This window comes from Orbicella franksi, chromosome 11 (assembly GCF_964199315.1).
Source record: "Orbicella franksi chromosome 11, jaOrbFran1.1, whole genome shotgun sequence".
Classification (NCBI taxonomy): domain Eukaryota; kingdom Metazoa; phylum Cnidaria; class Anthozoa; order Scleractinia; family Merulinidae; genus Orbicella; species Orbicella franksi.
In genome coordinates, this window is record NC_138155.1 from 21014240 (window position 1) to 21040890 (window position 26651).

At 37.0% G+C, this 26651-nt stretch overlaps 2 protein-coding genes, 1 long non-coding RNA gene and 2 pseudogenes across 5 annotated transcripts in view; 2 read left to right on the top strand and 3 right to left on the bottom strand.

Moving 5' to 3' along the window:
• LOC145460235 (uncharacterized) overlaps positions 1–24610 on the top strand; it is a 59395-nt gene extending 34785 nt beyond the window's left edge. The window contains exons 1-5 of one of the 3 annotated variants that reach the window (XR_014039816.1): positions 5171–6749; positions 12290–12429; positions 13249–13514; positions 15317–15491; positions 24555–24610. This is a non-coding gene — a long non-coding RNA (uncharacterized LOC145460235). The other 2 variants (XR_014039815.1, XR_014039814.1) reach the window with 2 other exon arrangements.
• On the bottom strand, positions 17158–18101 carry LOC145460212 (octopamine receptor beta-2R-like). The gene has a single exon (XM_081444954.1). It carries the CDS (start codon positions 18099–18101, stop codon positions 17250–17252), a length of 852 nt encoding a protein of 283 aa, XP_081301080.1. The 3' UTR covers positions 17158–17249.
• Positions 19319–20178, bottom strand: LOC145460211 (histamine H2 receptor-like). Its single transcript, XM_081444953.1, has one exon. It carries the CDS (start codon positions 20168–20170, stop codon positions 19319–19321), a length of 852 nt encoding a protein of 283 aa, XP_081301079.1. The 5' UTR covers positions 20171–20178.
• LOC145460210 (octopamine receptor beta-2R-like) lies at positions 21229–22515 on the top strand (annotated as a pseudogene).
• Positions 24611–25566: 956 nt separating the features above from the next.
• Positions 25567–26478, bottom strand: LOC145460209 (octopamine receptor beta-1R-like; annotated as a pseudogene).
• Between the last annotated feature and the right edge of the window lie 173 nt (positions 26479–26651).

A 26651-nucleotide genomic window follows, 5' to 3' on the forward strand; every position in this document is an offset into this window, starting at 1 on the left:
TGGAGGGTCTCTTCGAATCAATTAATTTTAATTACACCCTTCTTGTTATTTTTTGTCTTTTTTTCCCCTCTCTTGAGTCAAAATGGACTTGGTTCTTTAACTATGAGGAGATGGTCCCTTCAAGTAATCGTTTTACATCCCTTTTAGGTTTTAAGAAGACAAGAGGTAGTGAAGCTCACAATTGCTGTCTTATTCTGCGAAAACAGTTACAACGCTTCTTGTAAACCTGCACTGAACGGCTCAATTATCTGTGGAATTTTTGCATATGTCGCTGGAGGAAAAAAAGTGATATATTACAGTACTAAGCATAGCCTGTGCAACAGTGACGGATTTCCTATTTGCTGTTGTAAGCCACAACAGACGGAAGGTCCTCGGGGTCTGTAGGATATAGGAAGCCCCAGGGACAAATAAACTTAAAAACTTCTCATCCTTACGGCAATTAAATTCGTTGTAATACTTTTTGCTGTCGTACGCCATAACAGACGGAAGGTCCTTGGGGTCCGCAGGATATAGGAAACCCCAGGGACAAATAAACTTAAAAGATCCTCATCCTTACGGCAATTAAATTCATTGTAACACTTTTAGATCCACTCCTAGAGATATGCAGCCTTAAGAACCTAAGCAACTTAAGGAAACCAGCCAACATAACCATGAAATAGTATTTCTTTGAATGGACGTGATGGAATTTGGCATGAAATGCAAGATAATTTTTGGGCATTTTATGTGGTTACAGTGAGAAATGAGAACGCCTGAAATCGATTCCCTTCCGTCATCATCAACCGGCGATAGCGAAGACAGGTGACAATTTGAGCAATTTCCTGCCTGTCAACTTGGTCCTCGAATGGTCGACGTTTTAGTTCCCGCGAAAAGTGGTAGCACCTATGTAGGACAATATTGTTATTTCTGCATGTAATTGTCTTGAATTGTCTGTTTAAAGAGCTCTGGTTGTGCACAGGAAACTAATTTACACGTCAGGGATCAATTAAGACGGTGTTGGTTTCTATTTATCGCGGCTCTCCAACAGTCAATGACAGTTAAAGAAAATTAAGAAAGCATGTTTACGCGGTGTTAATTTGTGTCAGCACTTTGTTGTTAAAATGACCAAAACGGCTAATTACATATTTAATGAAGGGCGAAAACATAGTACAGTCAAAGGACCGCTGTAGGTACCTTTTCTGCAAAGGGTGACACGATGGTGTGAAAAAGGAAATTGTCATTTTCGACCATGGTAGATATGTCCTCGAACGAGGTACGATGTCGCATCATGCCGGAGCTCTGATAAGCTCCCTATTGCCAGGTTATGTAATAACAAGGGAGAAAAAAGTTTCGAACGAGGTGCCGATAACTTAGTAAGATCGGATCCGGAAAAATAAAATAAAACATTTCATAGTTGATGACGAGGAAGAAGTTTCCAGATGGCAAATATGGAACACAGATACGGTATGCAAAGCGTTAGAAACCTGGTCTGCAATTGCAATAGTTTGTTCTTGTAGATACAATGTTGTAAAATAGTTAGCTACTACGGTTTGAGTACATTGTATATATTCAAAGATTGAAGTCGACATCAAAGCAGAAACAAGATTCCAGAAATTGCAAGCTGAGTTTCTCAATTTTCGAGAGATTTTATGACTTATAAGGAACGTTGGAAATCCACTGAAAACATTGACCTTTCTTCATCTTCTATGTTCTCATAAATGTGCTTTGATTACTTCACTTCCTGGTCTGTTCCTATTACACTCTCCCTTTTATGCAAACAACAACTTCATATGAACTGATTTAACGTAATAGAAAATAGTTAAGTCTAACGCTCCTTTTGGGTCACCCTGTCAGTCGCAACAAAATGGAATTTTGTGGTCGTAAATGGCTTCGACAAAATTAAATGAGATTAAACTTACAAAATATAGTCAACACTTACCTTTTCGGAGTTTGTGGTCGGACCTGCTGTTTCTCTGCACACCTTTGCCCGATTTCCTTAGATCATAAGCTGCTTCTGTCGCAGTTAAAATACTTTGACGATTCTGCAAAGCCCCCTTTTATTTAGCAGGTATCAAGAACAGCATATTTAGACCGCTGGCTTTAATACTCCAATCTAATTGGTCCTCGCATGACAGGATCGAACACGTCACTTGAGTTGCTGGGGGCGTTTCCGTGGGCGTTAATGAGGGCCGTCTTCAAGCCCTGTTTTCGAATTCTCCTGCAGAAAGAATGAATTTACAATGGAAAGGATTCATACGTGTCGCAACAGAACAAAACTTAGACACATGAGGTGACAGATGTCGCTTCTCCAACTGTCGTGGAGCGAGGCATTGTCAGACCAATTAGAAAAACCCACTCGCAAGTTTGTGAATGTCTACTTTTTGGACATCACGCTCCAAAAAATACTCTCGCGGGAAAGTCGACAATGAGAAAATTTAAGTTTGAGAGGTGTAGTCTGAACTTCGTACTCTGTTTGGGATAACTTTCAAGATGCAGATGTGTCTCGACATATACCTTTTTGATATCGTGACTTTTAACAGTGTGCCGTCAGGAATTTAGTAATAACTGAAGACAGGAATTTGTGTCTCGTGAGTTGCGAAATCTGGAATGACCTTTCAGTTATTCAGCATTCATTGTGCTTCCAGTGTCGTAAGCATGTAAACACATTTTTTTTCTGACAGCATTTCATCCATTAAAATCTATCTACTGTTTTATAATTAGACTTTTAAAGACTAATTTTAGCTCAAAAGTACATCGCAACCTTTGTTCTGAGTTCAGAGGGGAATTTCAAGAACCAGTTATTAGCTCTGTCTACATCATTTTTGTTAACGAAAACCACTATGAGATAGAATTGTATTTCGATATTGCTAAGTTACACAATTGTGGTATATTTCTCCAAAATGAAGCTGGATTGTCGTGGATTTATCGAGATTTACATCGGATACACGGCTACCAAAAAATCGCCTCCGAGAACGTTTTTCAATCATCGCAAGCTTTGGCAGCATTTTTGTGGTCAATAGTTTCAATTCCAGTTCCTTCCAATTTTGTCATGTCACTTCCGCTACCTCGAACACCTTTGGCCCTTATGTTCAGCCAAACAAGACTAAAAATGTTATTTATTATTTCAAGGAATTGAAGGATAAGGTATTGTGATGGAATTATATATTTGGTTTCTTCTGAAGGGAATTCTCGATACCTCGATAAACAAGTCTTAAGTTTTTCAACTCTAGAACACTACACCGGAAACCTTACTTGAGCGCAGGGTTAAAATTAGTTGCTACCAGTGATTTCGCCCATGGGGATTTGCAAGGAAATCTCACTGTTAACGTCTAGAGTAGAAACCTTGGTGTGATCATTCAATATTGAGCATTATTGAGCAGACCTTTCATGTGGTACTGAAATAGATCATAGTTAATAGGCGGGAATTGTTATGAAACCCGACAACGTTTTTTGTTGCTTGTTGCAATAGTTGTTTACTTCTGACTGAGGAACTAACCAATGGAAACGTTTTGGTTACGTAATTGACGCACGTGTATGAGTGCAAAACAAAAGATTGTGGACGGTCGTAGACCTTCAAAATAAATATTGACAACTTTGCTCCTTTGATGTTTGCCGGGCTTCATAACCATTGCCCTATGATAGCAAGGCTCTTTCATTAATTTCGTCGACAGCCAAAATTTCGGTCGCATCTTAGGTTTCCACAACAACGACAGCAACAACAATCTCTATTAATTTCTGCTAATTAATTTCAGTAATATTTGGTATATTTTGCTATTTTCATGTTACCATTCTGTGGCCTATTTATCCATTTAATTATTTATTTTATTGTATATCTGTATGTAAATTATTATTTGTTCTGTAATCTTTTCTACCAGTTAAGTTGTAAACATACCGATAAACATCTCATATAATAAACACCATATAATGTAAACATGACCATCATAAACATATAATTGTACACGTGTAAAAGCTATGATAGATAAATTACCAGTTTGTGGTCATTTGGGAATAGGCATTTTATCTTCACGTGTTGACAGTAAATACCATCAGCACCCGAAGATAGAGGGTGGTAAAGGGTAATTCCGTGGCTGGTTGTTTGTTTGTTTGTTTTTTGTTTGTTTGTTTGTTTGTTTGATTGATTTTTGTTTGTTTGCTTTTTGTTTAGTTTATTGTTTTTTCTCGTGAATCGCGATTTCGTCAGAAGCCATGAACCATTATTTTTATAAGTAATGTTTAGTAAAATAAAAATCACGAGAAAATTAATTCATCGTGAGCTCTTATTTTGATTACGTTTTCTACTATTTTGGACTCGTGTAATTACGTAATAAACAATGCTTAATCGTGAAAGGTAATCGTTCGATTTTGCTGTATTAGTCTTCAGTGCAACGCAATTTTTCTTTTGCTGCTTTTGAAATAAAAAGCAGAGAAATGGCTACGGTGGCGACCAAAGCAATGCTCTCATTGATTTTCTAAATATAAGTTCGAATGAAAAACTTTTTTTCGTGTTACGTAATATGTATATTTTATGTTCCGTGAATTGTAGAAAGACCTTTCTATTTTCCTTGCAACGTGATTTAGACCCTATCCCACCCCCCGCGCAACCCCACCCCCACTACCTTCAAGATCGACTTCGTATCCCCGTGCAGTCATGCAATATCCTCCATTTGTCTCTTGAATGTTGTCTTTGCTTTTCCTGTTCACTTATGTGTCAATGCTAATCATTATCTTCTAGTAAATAAAATTCACCCGTTATTTTAATATTGTATTTTTTTTTTCGTCTAATATAATAATCACAATACAATTACTCGAATTGACCTTTATCCTTATGTACTAAAAGCAAACGTGAGAACTTACCCTTTTCGTGTTTTTACTCACTTGCTTGAAGGTTGTCTCAAAGTGAGAAATGGAAGGCTTTTTTGAAAAGCACCGTATCGCTGAAACTGTAGGAATGGTGAAGTGTACCGTCTTTTGTCTCGTGATGAAGTCGCTTATGATATTGATCATGATGTTTTGTCTTATTTGCAGGTGTTGATACAGAAGGATGGCACATATAGGCTGTGACCAATAGACTAGTTTTTTTCAACTGGCTTTAGTTCTTGTGTGAAGAGAACAACAGTTGCTTATCAGTCAATTGACCGTGATACTTTTGCCATTATCTCCCAAAATCCGACAAAAAGGTAAAATATATCGATTAATGTATATACAACATTTATGCTTTTTTGTTTTTGTTTTTTCTTTTAATTGTTGTTGTTGTCATAGTTAATAGTGGAAATGATTATGAAACCCACAATGTACGTACTTTGTTGCATGTTTTTGTTCGATTTTTTGGCCTTGACCATACGTTAACGTACACAAAACACAATAGTTGATTACAAGTGACCGAGGAACTAACCAATAGAAATGTTTTAGTTACGTAATTCATACATGGTTTATGAGCACAAAACAAAAGATTGTGCACGTCGAGGGCCTTCCAACATAAATTTCTTTTTAACTCTGTTCCCTCCTTTGACGTTTGCCACGCAATGTGGTGAAAGTGAATACACGCGAGAATAACAAGGGATCAAGATAATTTTTATTATTATTATTATCATTACTATAATTTCAGCCTTTTGAGTAAAATAATTCATTGAATGGGTTTATTTTATTGTTCGACATCAGGAAAACTCAACAGTTGTGAAAAAGCGTGATTTTTCTCAGGGTTAGGAGAAAAATAGGAAATTATAATTTTCTCAAAACTTGCTTTCTTGCCGAATCTACTGTTGATTAAAATCTCCTTGGGGCAATTACATAAGACCTGTGCAATCTTGCTATATATTACCTAATTAAGCAGTCAGGCGTGTATTTGAAGCTGAATTTGAAATCCGTAGAAGACTCAAGTTAATACTTTTTCTAATCAAATGAAGTTTTATAATATGTTTATATGACCTAACATCGGTAGCTTAAATCAAGTCCTTCCTAACAAGCCCTTCCCATTTATCGGCTGATGCTGCTAACAATTATTAAATGCCCCTAAAAAACTCAATTAGCCGTGCGGTTTTAGCCAAAGAAACCGCGATTTTTACGAAAGTGATATCTAAGACAGGTCACGTATGTCGTGAAGCTATATGATTTAGGTTGCAAAAGGTATTCCTAATTTCTTGAACTTCATTTTGATCACTTTTAGAATTCATGGACTTTTTGCTTTTTCGAGACAATAAAACCTTTTCAAGAGTTTCATCTTGATTCTGTATCGCTTTCAAAAGTGATTTACAATCATCGACTATCTACGGTGGCAGTGTTGAATCTCTACATTCACATACGATGCACATCAGTATATTTTTGAAGAAGCTGCTAGAGAGAATGTCATTGACGAACGTGGAACTCTTTACTGCACAATAACACAAAGTATTCTAGGTTTGACATACAAAACTTTTCAGACACTGTTCATATTCTTGTCCTTCCATTTATACTTTTTCAATATCCTTATTGAGATAAGTAAATTAAGAGCAAAATGATAATATAAACATTTGTGGTTGCTAAATAATTTCATTCGCATGGCAAATTTGTAACACCTGGCTGTAATATCACATAATTTGGCTCGTGTTTGCACATCCATTTTTGGGGGTTATTTCTAATTGCATCGATAATTGCGAGACCTTCTTTACTTAAAGTTCATCATACATTTTGCAAACTTACATTACTGTGTAGTTTCTACTGTAGATACCGGTGTGCGAGAGACTTGAGCGATCTCAACTTTCGGAAAAGCCGGTAAAAAGACGAAGCTTCACTTAAGGGTTAGTAGAGTCCTATACACGTTTTGTTGAGGGATTTGGTAATGCTGAAATGGGAAATTGTTTTTGAAACCATTGCACAAATGGAAAACTGCTTACACGCTAAAGTATAAAACTGATGTTTAGCCTTCAAGTTTTACTTCTCGCCGACACTCTCCAAAATGAGCGGCCTGAAGAAACAAAGAAAAAAACACACATGGATTATAAAGTCCCAGTTAAGAACAAGAAAACAACGAAGAAATTTGCAATCTATGAACAATTCATGTACAATGGAACATAATTTAAGTGTTTTTAAGTATTTCATTCACAATGAATAAAATTGGCATGGAGCTTAAGCAGCGACAGCGACAAAAATGAGGACAACGCGTAATCAAAAATGAATTTATGTTTTACTAGCGAATTTCCGTCGCAATTGTTCAGTACGCCAGTCACCCTGAAAGCGTGCTCAGGCTAAATGTGCAGTGACAACGTTCAGTTCCAAATGGAAAGACGAAAATTAGTCGTCGTTGTTCGCGTTCCTCAGACTACGCAATCCTGGTCAGTTTACGTTGTTATTTTGCACAGGACGGCAAAGAAATGTACAAAGATTTATAACGCACGTGCACGGTCATTGTTCTACTCATTAAACCTTTCGTTTGATAGCATTCTCGTTGCCGTCGTCGTCGTGGTTTGCTTTTAAGTTCCCTAATTTTTTGTCAATACGCTGCAGGGGAAAACCTTGGGAAAATTACCTTTTGGAAAAATCAGCACTATTACTTGCAAACTGAATATTGGCATTTTTGGCACGAAATTCGACAAAAAATGCGTTTATTACTCTCAGAAGAGAGCTTTAATAAAAAAAAATCGAAACTTTTGCAAACACGTACTAAAGAATGGAATGAATGATAACTTTTTATCTGCAAATGAATATTCTAGTGACCAAGACTTTCATGATACAGTGTATCTTTGCAATATTTTATCGTTTGTTTTAAAAAATATATTTAGATACATTTTTCTTTATGTTAACTGAAGCTGGGCAGTTTTGTTTCCTTTTGTGTCTTTAACCCTCGGTCGTACAAGGGGGGCTTGGGTGGATGCCACCCCCTACCCCCTCCCAGACCACCACCACCACCATAAGGTTTTTTCAAAGTTTTTTCATGACTGAAACTTTCAGTAGCTGTTCCTTCATTCTCTGCGGAAATTTGATATGTCAATTCTGTGTCCATCATTTTTGACGTCGCCTTGGCAACCATCACATTCCGTGTAGGTTTGACCAAAAATCAGCTTTTTTGAGATAATTTTGTAGTTTTTCCAGTTTTTTGCATCAAAATGCAGAAATTCATGAATTTGTGTATTTCATAAGCATTCTGTCTTGATTTTGCGTTAATTTCCGTTATTTCTTGAGTTTTTTAAAAAATAGTGAAATCAAAGATGGCGGATCCAAGATGGCGGGTCAAATGACGCCATTACCGACAAAAATGGTATCATATTGTAGAGCAAGCTCAGAGCTATCTAATGAATGTAAATTTATTTCGCTCTGCCTTGACAGAACGAAAACCAAGAGGGGGGAATTCCATCCACCCCACCCCACCCCACCCCACCCCACCCCCCTTGTACCACGGTGGGGGTATGAGTTAGCTTGTACGTCCGAGGGTTACGTTAAGACACTAAGTGTGGATTATACCCAGAGATATATTCTCTTCCCTTCCCATCAACCATCGTCCAGGGCCTAACAGTAGTTTAGACACAGATCAACGTAGCAATGTCGAAGCTAGAACTGTTGGCTTACACTCTCTTACGAAAGTCAACGTTCCTTGAACAAATGTTAAGCCTGGTTTTCACCTCGACATCTGTTCAAGCACAAGCAGAAGCATAACGGTGGTGCGGACGCTCACAGCACAACCAAAGCAGGTAGGCATGACACTGGTGTAAGTAGAGTGCATAACTGCCTTATTGTCGGCTCTCTACCCCCTCGATACAGTACAACAAGATGGTAGACGATGTTTACGCTTTTGCTCAAGCTATGCTTACAGCATCAAAAGTGCTTATATAAGTATAAGCACAAGAACAGTGTTTTGTTCTTGTTCTTGTGCTTCTGCTTCTGATTGTGTTGTTGGTGTTTACACTACCGTTATGCTTGTGGTTGTGCTTATGTCTTAGTGAAAACCAGGCTTGAGGTTAGAGAGCTTATTCAGAACAAGAATCATCCCAAAAATCTTCGTTTTATTTTCCCGTGAGCTCCGTAATCACGAGGGTGGCTAAGTTGTTTGAGAGAAGTCGTAGCATCTTCGATTTGAGGTTACAAAGGGATAAACTTATCTACCCATGCAAGAACGCCAGAATATCCTCGAAGTTTTTAAGAACCTCTTTTTGTCCAAAATTACGGCGATGTTTTCATGTTTTTTAAGTGTAAATGTAAGAAATAGCCCAGCTTCACTTTAAGACGTCAAATGGATACGTGCCGGATACCTTTTTTTGCCAATACTGAACAGGTTTACAAGCGCATTCTTTTGCTTTCAGCAAATCAAGTCATAGTCATACATTTGTAGAGGTTAGAATCTCAAAGCTTCTGCTGTGTACTAGTGTATGGAATATCATCAAATGATTGGCATAACAAATTTTAAACCGATATGTTTCACAGATTTACGGCTGTGATAACATTTTTTTTTTTTTTAAACCAGATGTTATAAAACTGCCCATTTACACGAGAAAGTCTCCGCTGGGCAATTCGAATTAAATTATTCTTAATATATTTAGAATATGTATAAACACATTCGGAGAAAAGCCTAGAATCTTCCCTGCTTAGTAAAAAAAATCTGTTCTTGTGTTGCGTTCTATTTTTCGACAAATCCTGTCAGCAAGCAGATAAGGTCGGTTTTTGGCGGATGATTAGTTTTTGAAGAAATCAGATCTATGGGTCAATATAGTAATCTGATAAATACAAAGAATGCCACTGTACATGGTAGAAGAAAATTTGAAATATCCGTTCCGAACAACTTGGTTTTGGACATAAACAGAGCTTTTCTTTAAACTTTTTCGATCCCGGGAGCACAAGACTAAACTCTGATGATCCTGGAATAATTTTAAAACGTGATTGTTCGGTTTTCAGTCAATTTGGCAGTTTTGAAGATTAAGGTAAGGAAGGAAAATCGTTTGATTTACTCAGACAGTTGAAAGATTTCGTGTTTTCAAGACACGACGAATTAGCTTTTTCTTTCAAAATTCGATTTTCGATCGAGCTCAGGTCTTTCCAGCTGAAAAATTAGTTTGAATAACACCTCTATCCTCTCGGAGTTTTATTAGATTTTCTCCAGAGACTTAATTTAATGCATAAAGGATTCGTCTTTAAAGCTCTTACTGTTTACGAATTAGCTATGACATTTTTCTATTTTGTTAAAGTATTGAGCTTGGTATATAAGCATCAAATTGTCGGCACAACTTGAATTAAGCTTTGCATAGAAAGAAATGCTGGTCAATTGGTGGAGAGTGGACCGTTTTTATTTTATTCTTACTTCAATCGGTATTGCCACATTCATGTGCTATTATTTACTAGTCAAAAAATAGGTTTGTAGAGAGTGAATCTAGACTTGACCCCCCAAAATATCCAGTTATTGATAAATTGATTTTGTTGTGGAAACCGCCGGGAATATGACTTAATTTAAAACCAGACAAAGTGCTATAACAGGAGCAAAATACGTTTTCAATTATCAATTTTTGCAGGATTAGGCTTTAAAATTCATTGGAAAACCAAACGGAGGTACAGCTTAGCTAATTGTATTGCTCGAAAGACTTCTCAAGCGAGCGATATTAGATTTTTATTTCACTTTAACAATAGATAATGACTTCTGCCTTGGTCTCGATTGCTCTCTTAACCTTCTCATTAAGACATAATGGACACCTTGTTTTGTCTAGTTGCCCAAGAGGATCGTTTAAGTCGCAAATCAGCGATGCGAAAATATATTGGAAACCTTCAAAACTTACAACTTAGAAAAAAATTTGATTTAATTACCCAGTGTGCGCCATTATTCACAAGCCTAAAGCTTACCGTTTATCAATTAAGGTTAGAAATAATTTGCCTTTTAATTCCCAATACTGATCAAAATCTAACTTCTCCTTGAAGAATATTGCCGAACAGCCAGGTACTGAAGAGAATAAGAAAATTATACCTAAGGAATATGATGTTGATGCCCCAAAACAAACATTGAAACAAATATACACAAATATTAAGTAAAACAAAGTAGAAATCTAACAAGGTTCAGCAAGGGCTAATATTTGAGCTGGAAGCTCTGAAGGATTTATTTAACTAAGTAAAATTAGTGCTGAAAATATATATGTGAACATTGTTGCAAATGCGGCATTAAATACATGTGGCCTAAAGCTGTACTTAAAATCAAAAAAGAGAACCGATCACTTTCTGTTTGGGTTACAATCGGTCATGAACGAGGGCTATAGCTGAATCGATTTGACAGGTTCTCGTGTGATGCCTTTATTAACTTCCGTATTTAGTCTGCAAATCTCTTTTCCGCGATAAGTTTTTCTATGGTTCTATCATTATACGAGAAAAGGATAGCTTATAAGCTCTTCTTTGGTGATATAGTAGAGTCAAGTTTTGCATCCAGGAAATGTTTAAGCCTTAAGCGTATCCGCTTATGTGGAAATGTCCTGTGAAAATTCATAATATAACAAGATATAAACTGAATCATTGATTTCCAAGCGACAATCATTTATCTTTAAGTAAGAAATTTAAGACAGAAAGGTCGAGTTTCGCAATTGCAGTCTACGCCTTCCATACCATTTCATTAAGCGTTGGCCAGCCAAGAAAAAGAAAAAGAAAATTCCGTTGGTTTTATTTGATGTAAAGTAGCGCAGCCCGGTGAGTTTAGTGTCATCCATCTACTCAGAATTGCTTCGCTGCTTCTTTGAATATTTTTCTTAGTGTTTTTGATTTCTTCTCTATTATACGGACGGTAACTTAAAATCGCAAAGCGTCATTTTGGTAGAAAGAAAAGTTTAATTTTTAACGTAACTTCAGGTATAAGAGTCACTTTTTTGTTGTTTGTTTTACATATCTATTTTTGAGCGATGTTAGATTCTACATTAAATGAAAGTCTTGAGGCTAAACAAAATGTATCGACATCACAAAGTAAGATTTTCTGGAAAACCTTGTTTTTGTTTTTTGTTGTTGTTGTTGTTCTTCTTCTTCTTCTTCTTCATCATCATCTTGTTGTTGTTGTTGTTGTTGTTGTTGTTGCTCTTCTTCTTCTTCTTCCTCTACTATGCTTCTACTTCTTTTTCTTCTAGCTTCTTCTTCTTCTTCTTCGTCTTTTGATGTTGCTATTTTACTTTCTTGTCGTAACTTTTGTTAGACATTTTAATCATTGGAGCATATAAAGCTACATCTAAATAAATCAATCAAAGATACACCCCTAGCATGCGTGCCCTTCCCTTAAAGTAAACAATTACTAGTAAAAATTAAGATTACTTTTACTCGGAGCGTTCTTAGGTGCTGAATCGCTGTTGTATTTTTTTTTTTTTTTTTTTTTTTGGTCGTTTCGTGATCAAAGGTAGATTACAGAAGTCAGTTACACAAGACGAGATGAACCTCACACGTCAAGAGCTGATGATCATGGCACTGTCCATGGCGCTTCTCACTGTTTGTGCGTTTCCTTCGCGCATTTCACAGAAGAGAGCACTGGACTCGGAGGTAGTACGGCGACAGTGTTGCCTTGCATGTACTGTAGTTTTCTACGCAATATCCTATTTATGTTAGTCCAGTTGCCACGTAGCACGTAGTAATCAAGAATAGTCCATTCTTGCGTGAAGGAATATGAACTCCCTTTTCGACCCGAGCGTTGTTCCAACAACATCCCACAATCAGTTGACGAAGATTCGTGCAGATTATCTTGAAATCGGGCGAGGATTTTCGATAAATTTTCGATCTTTCCGAAGAATTTCATCGATTGCCTAATAGTTCCGAAGAAAAACCCGAAGACGTTTCCGATAAATTCTCGAAAATGTCCAAAGACTTCCGAAGAATTTCATTGATGGCCTAATATTTTCCGGAGGAAAACCAGAAAACGTTTCCAAATTAAATTACATCAACATAATAATTAATACTAGGAATGGCCGGCTATGTTAACAAACTTAAAATCACTGATACCTTTCGAATTTATGGATCCTTCCACTCCATCTCATCCCCTCCGCATTTCCGAAAGTAAGCCACGTCTAAATCTCCGACGCAAAAATTTAGCGCTTTACGAACCATATACCTTAAAACCACACTTCTCTTGTAGTTTTGTTCGTTTTGCATTGCTTTACCATGCCATCATCCATAATGTCCACTTAATTCAGATCTCTAAAAACAAACTCCTCAACCTAGTCCCCAGGGTCTCTTATCTTACCGCCCAGAGACCCTGGGAACGAGGTTGCAACTCCTTTCTAATTATAAACTCAAATATTATTTTTTGAAGAGCAACATTTCGGACGTTTACAATGCTTCAATCCTGATGTTTGTTTATCGTAGAATTTCAAGGAGGTAAACTTTGTGAAAAGAGTTCAAGAAAAATCGCCTCAGTCATCAATAATTGCGGAACTAAAAAATGACTTGGCGAAGCTCAACGGTGAATATTCCCGCCGAGAAAATTCTTGGAATGGATATAAGCGATCCGGACATCGGTGTGTTACGGGTTTCTTTTACCAGTGTTGGAGAAAGAGTTCTGGTAGACGTCGAGACGTCATGCCCTACTAAATGACGTGTGCAGTGGTTATAACAGAGAACCTCACCGAACGGTATATCATACAATTATTTAATTAGTATCAGATATTTACAAAGCTGAACGTATTCAGATGTGAAAAAAAAAAAAAAACTGGAAAATAAAAACATTGCTTATTCTAAAGGCCGAGACAGAATTTTTTCCAATTTTGTCGAAGATGTATATCAAGCGAACATCTCTGGTTTTTTTCTCGGCCCTATTTACCAAGATTGTAGAAGAACTCGTCATCGTCATTAAAAATAGTTTTGTCCTCCATCAGATTTTGTTAGGAAACAAATTGGTGGTTTGTGCCCACTCTCCGGGGGTGGGGGGACTCCCTAACATGGCCTTAACGGGGAGGTTCCACCTGAGAAGGTTACTTTTTTCAGGCTTCAGATATATAAAAGGGTAGGGACTTCACAAGTTGAGTTTTATCAAACGACACGGGAATCTGTAATTTAGGTATTTAAAACGGCCTTTAATTTGACAGGGATAGAGAGCCCGCATGAAAAGCAGCCAAGGCTGATGTGGTTTCCTCTCTAAATATTGTAATTAATTAATTAATTTATTTATTTTTAATTAAAATATTTCGAACAGACAAACCTTATAGCTGTATCCTTAATTCATTAAGCACTACATCATTAACTTCATTTCAAGGGCTTAGAAAAGTGTACAGTGTTCTTAAATAGGTTTGTGAAAGAGGTACCATTTCAGTCAAAATGGTATACAAAAAGGTTATCGATAACTCGAATTTTAAAAAAAATTCACTCGAATTCAATTACACAGACATTTGGGATTGGGCCCCTGGGCGGACCCCAGTGGGAAGCCCCTCCACATAAAACGTTTTAGAGTACCCCCGGGGGGAGGGGGGCTGTAGCATGACGTGACAACGACTTACAAGTAAACAATACAGAATACATATCAATTTGTCTCACGGACGGTCGAAGATAATTTAGTAAACTATGTAATACGCCTGCTTGACAGCTGTTCATATAAGTCCGGAAGAATTTTACATAGGATTGCAAAAAGCACTCAGTAAGTAATTTTTCAAAATAATGAGTCTCGCAGGAGCAGGTGGGAAGGGCGGTGACCTCAAGGTTTTAAAATAAGCGTGTGAACTCCGGATGGATGGGTTCGAACTTAAGCCTAAGCCGGACTCCCGGAGGAGAATAATTCCGTAAATTTCGGACAGGTGGGTACCGCGAAGGGTCTAAATAGGTGACCCTATTTAAGGATGAAGCAAATTGCACATTAGTAACCTAATTAATTGAAAAACAAAACCTAAGAATAGCGTGAACTGGTCGACTCTATTTCATTTCTGGAACACTGGAAGTTGACGGCAAGTTCAGTTTTAACTGAAGATTTGTTTTTCGTTTAGCTGGGCATTTACGCACTGCAGTTTTAGCTGATGCAGTTAAGGTGCTCTCTAAGGATCACACTGCCAACATAATACTAACAAGGGCAAAGATGATACCTGAATTAAGGATCGGGAACCTCAAAAACCCTTCCCTATCCCGTGGCAAATACCTATATTACCCATACATGGGAAAAGACACTAGTGTATCTTGCAGTCCTTAAGAAAGACGATAAATGCCTCCCACAGTGCATCTCTAGCTCTGCCTTGGCGTTTAGATTGATACCGTTGAATTTAGCGCTTGAGTAAGAGCTGCGAACAACAAGCATCTTATCCACGGAGATCCTCCAATTCACTAAGAGCTAAAAGGAAATTATTATCCGAATGTTTGGGCACCTTGGTCCAGTGCATTCTTTCACGACCCTATTACAATTAATTGAATGTCAAAGAAAATAATATTTACTGAATTGCCCTTGTTTTAACAGATACACACTAACCATGGAATAAGGGTCACGAAGAGCTGCAACAAGCCAACTCTATCTTTAAAATAATACTTTTAATCAGTTGATGCGTGTAACACTCACTATTCAGAAAAAAATTACAAAAAGAATATACACTCAAAAATTTAATCACTGTCTGATTCTTCTTTGAAACAATGAGGTGGAAAATTTGAGTAAATCAAACACGTTTTTTCTTTTCTTATTAATTTTTGGCTGTATTTGTTTCCTTTCTTCTGCATTTGTATCTGACTTTTTGTCTGCCTGGCTGCCTGCCTGTCTGTCTGTCTGACTGTCTGTGCGTGTCTGTATGTATATATGTCTGTCTGTCGAGCTGTCTATCTACCTGTTTGTTTGTTTGTTTGCCTGTCTCTAGATTTTGTTTCCCTTGTCATCAATCGCCGTAAAAAGCTGAAAAAGGCCGATCCCCTTACTTCGGAAGCTTCCACTTATATTAACTATTATGTCACGTCATGATCTATCGTTACCCAGACAACGTACAAAATGTTATACCCTCCAAGGTTGAATACGAATACAAGAAAAGTATAGTAAAGTTTTGGCATTATGTTATGTTTATAGGACTTTTTAGTTTAGTGGATTAATTTCTTGCAATTGACCAACAAAGCAAATGGCCTTGAAGCGGTAGAGACGTAACCATAACCATCCATCTTGTATGAAACTTCCGTTTTTTGTTAGACAGCTTTCTACGCGTTTTTTGATAATATAATGATTCAAGCAACGGTTTATTTAAAGGAGCTCAGTCACGGTATTTTGAGTTATTTTGGCCACATACAAAATTACCTTTAAATGGTAGGAAACCTGAAAATAATAGTTTAATAAGATAGAAAAACACCAAAGAGATAATGATAAACCATAAAGGAACAAAAATGGCTAAGGATGGAGAAGATTAACACGGATTACAAACGACGAATTTGAAAAATTGAGGCTAGACTTTTCAATATGCGCTAACCGTGACGTAGCTCCTTTAAGATGCAATTTATGTAAATTTATTCTTATTTTATTTTGTATTTTTTAGTTTATTTTACATTTTGAATTCGTAACACCTGTTTAAGCAAGAAAGCTAGTGAATTCTCAATTGCTAAATTCTCGATCTGGTCTTGAAGCGTTGTAGGAGCAAAAAAAAAGGGATATAACTGTCCCGTAATTTTAACGAACGTATGTAACTACGCTCCTTACTAAGCCTATCAAGATCGGGGAGTAGAAGGCGTGAAAAGTGCCCATGCTGAATTTAACTGTTTAACACTTTTTTTCACTATTCAAGAAAAAGCTGCCTAACTTGCCGAATTTGTTTGAAATTTATATCTGCAAACAATTAATTTGACATTACATTGTTTTCGAGACTTCATGTTTCCATGGCAACCATAATTTGAGAGGCATTTTTCTAAATTTCGTTATTTTCTTGTTTTTATTTAAGTTTTGCTTTAGAGCAGCTTTGGTTGATTTTTAGGACCAAAAATAATATTTTATTGTTCGCGTGATTATTATTTTATTTATTGATGTTTTCAGCGTGACACTAAAAGTTAAATCATTCCTGATTGACTGCAATACAAGCTAAGATTGCTTTAAATTTTGTATTCTGCATTTTATTTTCCACAAGAGCACAACAACTCTCGTTTCTACATTTTCACACATTGCTCGAGTATTTATTTCTTTAGTCATTATTAATTTTATTATTATCATTATATCACCACTTAAATTCGGTTATTCTAATAAATCAATCTTTTAAATTCTCTCTTTATGTCCCTCTTGCAATGCAAGCTAAAATTTCTGGCTTTTGTCTTTTGCAATTTATTTTCCACAAGAGCACTACCACTCTTTCGTTTCTACATTTCACACGTTGCTCGAGTATTTCTTTCTTTATTCATTATTAATTTTATTATTATTATCATTATATCGCCACTTAGGTTCGGTTATTCCTATAAATCAATCTTTTAAATTCTTTCTTTATGTCCCTCTTGAAGATAGCATAAGCTAAAGGGTTAATGGCGGAGTTTAAAACAAGAATAGGTACCTTATAGTGGAGATCGTTACATGGCTTGTCACCATTGAGAATATACACAAAACTACAACGTAGAGCAATTGCGTAGCCAACAAGAAACACGCCTATTACAATTGCCATCATTTTAACAGCCGACTTCCCCTCACTTTTAAGCCAGACTTGATGATTAAACCGTAACTGTTTGGTCAGGATCCGGGCGGATCGCTCGTGTTTCCAAACAACACGTAACATGCATACGAAGCAGTAGATTACAATGCCACACAACAGTACCTCAAGAACAAGGGAAAACCAAGCGATGATAGTAATGCTAAGAGGTGATTTTAAATTAAACCATAGTAAAAATACAAAAACACTAAGCGTAATTGGGATTGCCCAAGATACGAGTATCATTTGAAGGACGCGACGGCGCTTCATAAAAGTCAAGTATTTCAAAGGTTTTACTACGGCAATGTTTCGATCCAATACTAAGCTGCACAAATTCGCAGCAGATGCGTACATGAACAGCCACCTTATAAAGAATATTCCGTAAGAATCCAGAACATGTAACTCGCATCCACTTCCCATCTTGCAGAAGAAAAGTGATGGAACCGCGATCATTCCTACCAAGAAATCGGCCACAGCTAATGAAACGATGAAGGCATTTGTTTTCGTTCGAAGTCGTTGTTTCCTGCAAACTATGAAGATGACAAATCCATTTCCAGCCATTGCCAGGATAGAAAGAGACCAGCCGAGAATCCAGAACCAGTTTTCCATTTTCCTTGCTCTTACTTAATAGCTGCTATTAAAAGCCAAAGAGCGTTATTTTACCACTATGATCTTATATTAATACAAGTTGTTTTAAGCCATCTGGTCCCAGCTCATTATCATTCAATTTTCTTTAATTTAACCTTACTTACACACATTCAGGTGATATTTGACAAACAGACAGGGACGTTTACGGATGGGCAATGCCGGTCATTTAATTTAATTTTCTACTTAATTGAAGATTTTTTTGTTCTTTGTTTTTCTTCTGTAAGAGGCTAGGTATTTCCCTTGGCGTGCGTTTGAATCCCAATATAATTTTTATAGTTAAGAAAAACAGTTTCTTTTAATCGTCACCTGTTCGCCTTTACGCATATCTTGCTGCTTTTGTTTTCAAATGACATCATTCAGCATCAAAGAAAATAGTCTCAAATACTCTTAGCGGTTTACTGAAAAACGTCAATAGAAATAATTAGATTATAGTTGTTCGACGCTTCGATGGCAAATCCTACATTTCAGCATCGAAAGAATGTTACTTGCCTTAGTTTGAACTAACGGTCTAAAATTTCTACCAATTTAAACAAAAGCCCTTCTAAGTCGATTTTTTGACACTTTGACACATCAAATTTGATTTCGCTTAATTGGTTACCTAGTTTCCAGAGCAATAAAATAGTGATGCTGTAATTACGTTCCTACTTGCTAGTCAAATAACTTGTAGCAGTTTTATTGGAGTCTGTCGAGTCGACGTCATTTCTTGTTGTGCGTCTGTCCACTGAATGACAGTAAACCACGTCATAACATTGTGAAAGAAATTTGAATCCAATTTATCAGGCAAAGCTAACAGACTTCTTAAAAAATCACCTTCGGTTTTTCTTTTCTCCTTTTTTTTTTCCTTTTCTTCTCTCTTTCTTACTATCCTCTCATCTTTCTTTCATTCCATGATAACCATATTTTGACAGGTATGTTTTCAAAATGTGTCAATTTCCTGTTTTTATTAAAATTTGGTCTAGAGCAGTTTTTTTTCTTTTTAACTTTCAGGAGCTTTCACAATTGTTTTACTAATCTTTGAGTCATTTTGGATGTTCTGGACCCTAAAGAAAATTTAAAAAATTCAAAATGGGGGACCCAAAATAACATTTTATTATTCGTTTGACTTCTACTTATTACTTTATGTATTCATTCATTCATTCATTCATTATTACTTTTTTTCATTCCTATTTAAGCATTACTTACTTTCGGTTGTTCTTGTAAATCAATCTTTGAAATTCTTTTTTTATGTCCCTCTTAAAGATAGCATAAGCTAAAGGGTTAACAGCGGAGTTTAAAACAAGAATAGGAAGCTTATATTGGCGATCATTGCATGGTTTGTCAGTATTGAGAATATGCACAAAACTACAACGTAGATCAATTGCGTAGCCAACAAGAAACACGCCTATTACAAATGCCATCATTTTAACAGCCGACGTCGCTTCAGTTTTACGTAAAACTTGATGGTTAAACCGTAACTGTTTGGCTAGGATGCGGGCGGATCGCTTGTGTTTCCAAACAACACGTAACATGCATACGAAGCAGAAGATTACAATGCCACACAACAGTACCTCAAGAACCACAGTTAGCCAGGCAATAATAGTAATGGTAAGAGGTGTTTTTGAATGAAACGAAAGTAATAATAGAAAAACACAAAGCGTAGTTGGGATTGCCCAAGATATGAGCGTCATTTGAATGACGCGCCGGCGCTTCATAAAAGTCAAGTATTTCATAGGTTTTACTACGGCGATGTTTCGGTCCAAGACTAAGCTGCACAAATTCGCAGCAGATACGTACACGAACAGCCACCTTATAAAGTCGATCCCGTCAGATAACAGACCGTGCGAGTCGCATCCACTCGCCATCTCGCAGAAATGAAGTGACGGAACTGCGATCATCCCTACGAAGAAATCAGCCACTGCCAACGAAACCACAAAAGCATTCGTTTTCGTTCGAAGTCGTTGTTTCTTGCAAACTATGAAGATGACAAATCCATTTCCAGCCATTGTCAGGATTGAAAGAGACCAGCCGAGAATCCAGAACCAGTTTTTCATTTTCCAGTCAGACCTCTTACTCTTGCTTAATAACCGTTGTTAAGACCAGAAAAGCACTAGTTTATCATGTAATATGCAGGCCAGTTTTAAGCCATCCTGTGGCAGCTAATTATCATTCAACTAGCCGGCTGTTCGCGTTGCAATTAACGTAACTTACATATGTTCAAGTGACATTTGAAAGTGAAAAACGATAGTTCCTTGCTGGGTGACGATTTTAAATGCGTTACATTTTCCGCTTTATTGAAGAAAAATGAAAATCCAAAAGATAAATGTGGTTTTAGTTAGAGGCAAGTGCCTTTTTCATACGTTGCACGACCGCATTTTAGTTCTTTTATGCAATAAAAGAAGGTTGTTTTAATCCTCACCTGTTTGCCACCACGTACATTTTGCAGTATTTGTATTCAAATGACATCATTGAGCAAGAAACAGAAATTACTGCTCTCAATTCTCTTCAGTTTTCTATTATGGTTGACAACCAAACGCGAATGAGTCCTTCATTTTGCAATTGACAGCAAAATGTTATTTGGTCTTAGCTGAAAATGATAACGGTATAAAACAGTATAAGAGTTAAAACACTTAATCCTTTATCACAATTCTGATTGAAGATTTGACATATCAAATTTGGCATCTTTTAAAAGGGTTCCTAATTTCTAGGGCAATGAAATAGTGATGAAACAACCACCAAGCAATACTTTATACTTTGCGTCCTAACCGTCAGATAATAACTTGCTACCAGAAGAACTGTTATTGGAGTTCTTTTGAGTCTAACTTATCGACGTCAGTTTTCGTAGGTTGTGCGTCTGAAATTTATATGACAATAAAACTACGTCATAACGTAAAATAATAACTGGTGGACCCTCATCAAGAGGCAAAGCTGGAACACGCTTGCAAGAAAAGGACATCTGTTTTTTTTTTTTTTTCTTTTTTTTCCTTCTTCTTCTTTTCTTCACGTTTAAATTTTGGAATTTCCTTTCTTTTCTTATCCTTTTTATTTATCGCTTCTCGATGAAATAGCGCTTTTTGAGTCTTGATAGCAGTTATTGAGCAAGAGCAAGGCGTCTAACTGGAAATGGAAAACTGGTTCTGGACTCTCGGCTGGTCTCTTTCAATCCTGACGATGGCTGGAAATGGATTAGTTATCTTCATAGTTTGCAGGAATCAACGACTTCGAACGAAACCGAATGGCTTCATCGTTTCATTAGCAGTGGCTGATTTCTTCGTAGGGATGAGCGCAGTTCCTTCACTCTATTTCTCCGAGATGGCGAGTGGATGCGACTCGCAAACTCTGTTATCCCACGCAATAGACTTTATAAGGTGGCTGTTCGAGTACGCATCAGCCCGTAAACTTGTGTAGCTTAGTACTGGATAGATACATTGCTGTCGCAAAGCCTTTGAAATACTTGACTCTCATGAAGCGCCGTCGAGTGATACAAATGATGCTCATATCTTGTGCAGTCCCAGTGACGTTTATTGTAATTGTATCTTCACTCTGGTTTAATTTAAAAACATATTACCATTAATGCTATCGCCTGGCTTTGTTTGATTCTTGAGTTGCCGTTGTGTCTTATGGTAATTTTCTGCTTTGCATCCATGTTACGTGTTGTTTGGAAACACGAGCGATCCGCCCGCACCCTAGCCAAACAGTTACGGTTTAATCACCAAGTTTTCTTTAAGACTCAGGAGAAAACTGCAGTTAAAATGATGACAAATGTTGTAGGCTTGTCTCTATTCTGTTACGGCTTGTTTTTGCGTTGTAGTTTTGGCTATATTCTCAATGATCACAAACCATGTAATGATCTCGAATACAAGATACCTATTGTGGTTTTAAGCTCAGCCGTGAACCCTTTAGTTTATGCTGTCTTCAAGAGAGACGTAAAAAAAGAGTTTAAGGTCATTACCCAGTATTGCATTACGCATCCCTACTGCGCATAATTTCACGCGTGATTAGCGCGCGCGCATTAAAAAAATGGCGGCTTTTTCTTTACAGCTGGATCTCGCCATAGAGGTAAATCGTCATTTTCTCGCAAACGAGTATGGTGACCTATCATTTTTTTCTGTTGTTTTGAATTGAGTAATAAATTTCTCTGCGTAAAATACATATGGACCAATTCTCAGTGTAGAACAAAAAGCAATTGTCGGAAACGTGAATTTAGCAAGCAATCGTGACTACAATCATGGTGCTATTATAAAGACTTATATGGGTATAAACAAGGTGCTGTTGCTCCTAAACGAACATGGGTACCCCTCATTTTTATTTCAGAATTTAAGTTCCTATAATATAAACAATCAATAGGCAAAGTTTCACAAATATCTCAGTGCAGGTTCTATTTCAGTGGAATGACCTTAAAAGACTATTGTTTAAGCGTAACTAACTTTAGCAACGATGAATTAAAAAAATAGGAATAAATAAAAAGAGAAATCGATCAATCAATCTTTATTTAAGCACGATATCTTACCATAAAAATGGTCTTCCTAAGATTCGTGAAAATTGCACAAAGAATACATTAGCTATATTAACAGGAATACATCAATTAACGAGCTACTTAACTAAGAAAGACAACCTACAATAAAAACCCATGTAATAAAACTTTTCTTTAATTTATAGTGTATTAAAATACTCTTTCCATTAAGGAGGTTTTAAAGTCATTTCAACTATGCAGGTGCCTAGTTTCAGGCATCAGGCACATAAAAGATAGGGACTAAAGAAGCTGAGTTTTATGAAAGGGTACAGGAATCTGTAATTTAGGTATTTAAAAGGGCCTTTAATTCGACAAGGATAGAGAGCCCGCATGAAAAGCACCCAAGGCTGATGTGGTTTCCTGTCTAAATATTGTAATTAATTTATATATTTGTTTTTTTAATTAAAATATTTCGAACAGACGCACCTTATAGCTGTATCCTTAATTCATTAAGTACTAAATCATTAACTTCATTTCAAGGGTTTAGAAAAGTGTACAGTGTTTTTAAATAGGTTTGTGAAAGAGATACCTTTTCAGTCAAAATGGTATACAAAAAGGTTAGGGATAACTCGAATTTTAAAAAAGAAATTACTCGAATTCAATTACACAGACAGTTCGGATTGAGCCCCAGGGTGGACCTCAGGGCGAAGCCCCTCCAAATAAAACGTTTTAGAATACCACCGGGGGGTCTGTAGCATGACGTGACAACGACTTACAAGTAAACAATACAGAATACATATCAATTTGTCTCACGGACGGTCGAAGATAATATAGTAAACTATATAATACACCTGCTTGACAGCTATTCATGTAAATCCGGATGAATTTTACATAGGATTGCAAAAAGCAATCATTCAGATTTTTCAAAATAATGAGTCTCGCAGGAGCAGGTGGGAAGGGCGGTGACCTCAAGGTTTTAAAATAAGCGTGTGAATTCCGGATGGATGGCTTCGAGCTTAAGCCTAAGCCGGACTCCCGGAGGGGAATAATTCCGTCAATTTCGGATAGGTGGGTACCGCGAAGGGTCTAAATAGGTGACCGTATTTAAGGATGAAGCAAATTGCTTAAAGCTTAAACCCAAGCCAGACTCCCGGGGGGGGGGGGGGAATAATTCCGTAAATTTCGGACAGGTGGGGTCTTAAAGGGTCTTAAAGGGTCTTAAAGGGTCTTAAACCGTGACCCTATTTAAGGATGAAGCAAATTGCAAATTAGTAACCTATTTAATTGAAAAACAAAACCTAAGAATAGCGTGAGCTGGTCGACTCTATTTCATTTCTGGAACACTGGAAGTTGACGGAAAGTTCATTTTTAACGGAAGATTTGTTTTTCGTCTAGCTGGGCATTTACGCACTGCAGTTTTAGCTGATGCAGTTAAGGTGCCCTCTAAGGATCACACTGCGAACACAATACTAACAGGGGCAAAGATGATACCTGAATTAAGGATCGGGAACCTCAAAAACCCTTCCCTATCTCGTGGCAAATACTTATATCACCCATACATGGGAAAAGACACTAGTATATCTTGCAGTCCTTAAGAAAGACGATAAGTGCCTCCCACAGTGCATCTCTAGCTCTGTCCTGGCGTTTAGATTGATACCGGAGAATTTAGAGCTCGAGTAAGAGCTGCGAACAACAAGCATCTTATCCACGGGGATCCTCCAATTCACTAAGAGCTAAAAGGAAATTATTATCTGAATGTTTGGGCAACTTGGTCCAGTGCATTCTTTCATGACCTTATTACAATTAATTGAATGTCAAAGAAAATAATATTTACTGAATTGCCTTTGTTTTAACAGATACACACTAACCATGGAATAAGGTTCACGAAGAGCTGCAACAAGCCAACTCTATCTTTAAAATAATACTTTTAATCAGTTGATGGTTGTAACACTCATTACTGTCTGATTCTTCTTTGAAACAATAAGGTATATTTTGTTTCCCTTGTCATCAATCGCCGTAAAAAGCTGAAAAAAGGCCGATCCCCTTACTTCGGAAGCTTCCACTTGTATTACATGTTTTCTCACGTCATGATCTATCGTTACCCAGACAACGTACAAAATTTTATGCCCTCCAGGCTGAATACGAATACAAGAAAAGTATAGTAAAGTTTTGGCATTATGTTATGTTTATAGGACTTTTCAGTTTAGTGGATTAATTTCTTGCAATTGGCCAACAAAACAAATGGTCTTGAAGCGCTAGAGACGTAGCCATAACCATCCATCTTGTATGAAACTTCCGTTTTTTGTTAGACAGCTTTCTACGCGTTTTTGATAATATAATGATTCAAGCAACGGTTTATTTAAAGGTATCGCGGTATTTTGAGTTATTTTGGCCACATACAGAATTACCTTTAAATGGTAGGAAACCTGAAAATAACAGTTTAATAAGATAGAAAAACACCAAAGAGACAGTGATAAACCATAAAGGAACACGGATGGTTAAGGGTGGAGAAGATTAGCACGGACTACAAACGACGAATTTGAAAAATTGAGGCTAAACTTTTCAATATGCGCTAACCGTGACGTAGCTCCTTTAAGATGCAATTGATGTAAATTTATTCTTATTTTATTTTGTATTTTTTAGTTTATTTTACATTTTGAATTCGTAACACCTGTTTAAGCAAGAAAGCTAGTGAATTCTCAATTGCTAAATTCTCGATCTGGTTTTGAAGCTTTGTAGGAGCAAAAAGAAAAGGATGTAATTGTCCGGTAATTTTAACGAACGTGTGTAACTACGCTCTTTACTAAGCCTATCAAGATCGGGGAGTAGAAGGCGCGAAAAGTGCCCATGCTGAATTTAGCTGTTGAACACTTTAAATTTCTGGCTTTTGTCTTCTGCATTTTACTTTCCACAAGAACATTACAGCTCTTTCGTTTCAACATTTTCACACGTCGTTCGAGTATTTATTTCTTCATTCATCATTAGTTTTATTCTTATTATCATTATATCACCACCTAAGTTCGGTTGTTCTTATAAATCAATCTTTTAAATTCTTTCTTTATGTCCCTCTTGAAGATAGCGTAAGCTAAAGGGTTAATGGCGGAGTTTAAAACAAGGATAGGTACCTTATAGTGGATATCGTTACATGGCTTGTCACCATTGAGAATAGACACAAAACTACAACGTAAAGCAATTGCGTAGCTAACAAGAAACACGCCTATTACAATTGCCATCATTTTAACAGCCGACTTCCCTTCAGTTTTACGCCAGACTTGATGATTAAACCGTAACTGTTTGGTCAGGATCCGGGCGGATCGCTCGTGTTTCCAAACAACACGTAACATGCATACGAAGCAGTAGATTACAATGCAGTACCAGCAGCAGTACACAGCAGTACCTCAGGAACAAGGCAAAACCAACCGATAATAGTATTGCTAAGAGGTGTTTTTAAATGAAACCATAGTAATGATACAAAAACACAAAGCTAACTGGGATTGCCCAAGATATGAGCATCATTTGAATTACGCGACGACGCTTCATGAAAGTCAAGTATTTCAAAGGCTTTACTACGGCAATGTTTCGATCCAATACTAAGCTGCACAAATTCGCATCAGATGCGTACCCGAACAGCCACCTTATAGAGTCTATTCCGTCAGATAACAGACCTTGTGACTCGCATCCACTCGCCATCTCGCAAAAGAAAAGTGAACGAACTGCGCTCATCCCTACGAAGAAATCAGCCGCTGCTAACGAAACGATGAAGGCATTCGTCTTCGTTCGAAGTCGTTGTTTCCTGCAAACTATGAAGATGACAAATCCGTTTCCAGCCATTGTCAGGATTGAAAGAGACCAGCCGAGAATCCAGAACCAGTTTTTCATTTTCCTTGCTGTTACTTAATAGCTGCTATTAAAAGCCAAAAAGTGTTATTTTACCACTCTTATATTGATCTATATTCAAGTTGTTTTAAGCCATCTGGTCTCAGCTCATTATCATTCAATTTTCTTTAATTTAACCTTACTTACATACATTCAGGTGACATTAGACAAACAGACAGAGACGTTTATGGATGGACAATGTCGGT

Excerpts from the sequence above, each read along its gene's own strand:
- LOC145460212 (XM_081444954.1), bottom strand. The coding sequence starts at position 18,101 with ATGGAAAACTGGTTCTGGATTCTCGGCTGGTCTCTTTCTATCCTGGCA.
- LOC145460211 (XM_081444953.1), bottom strand. The coding sequence starts at position 20,170 with ATGAAAAACTGGTTCTGGATTCTCGGCTGGTCTCTTTCAATCCTGACA.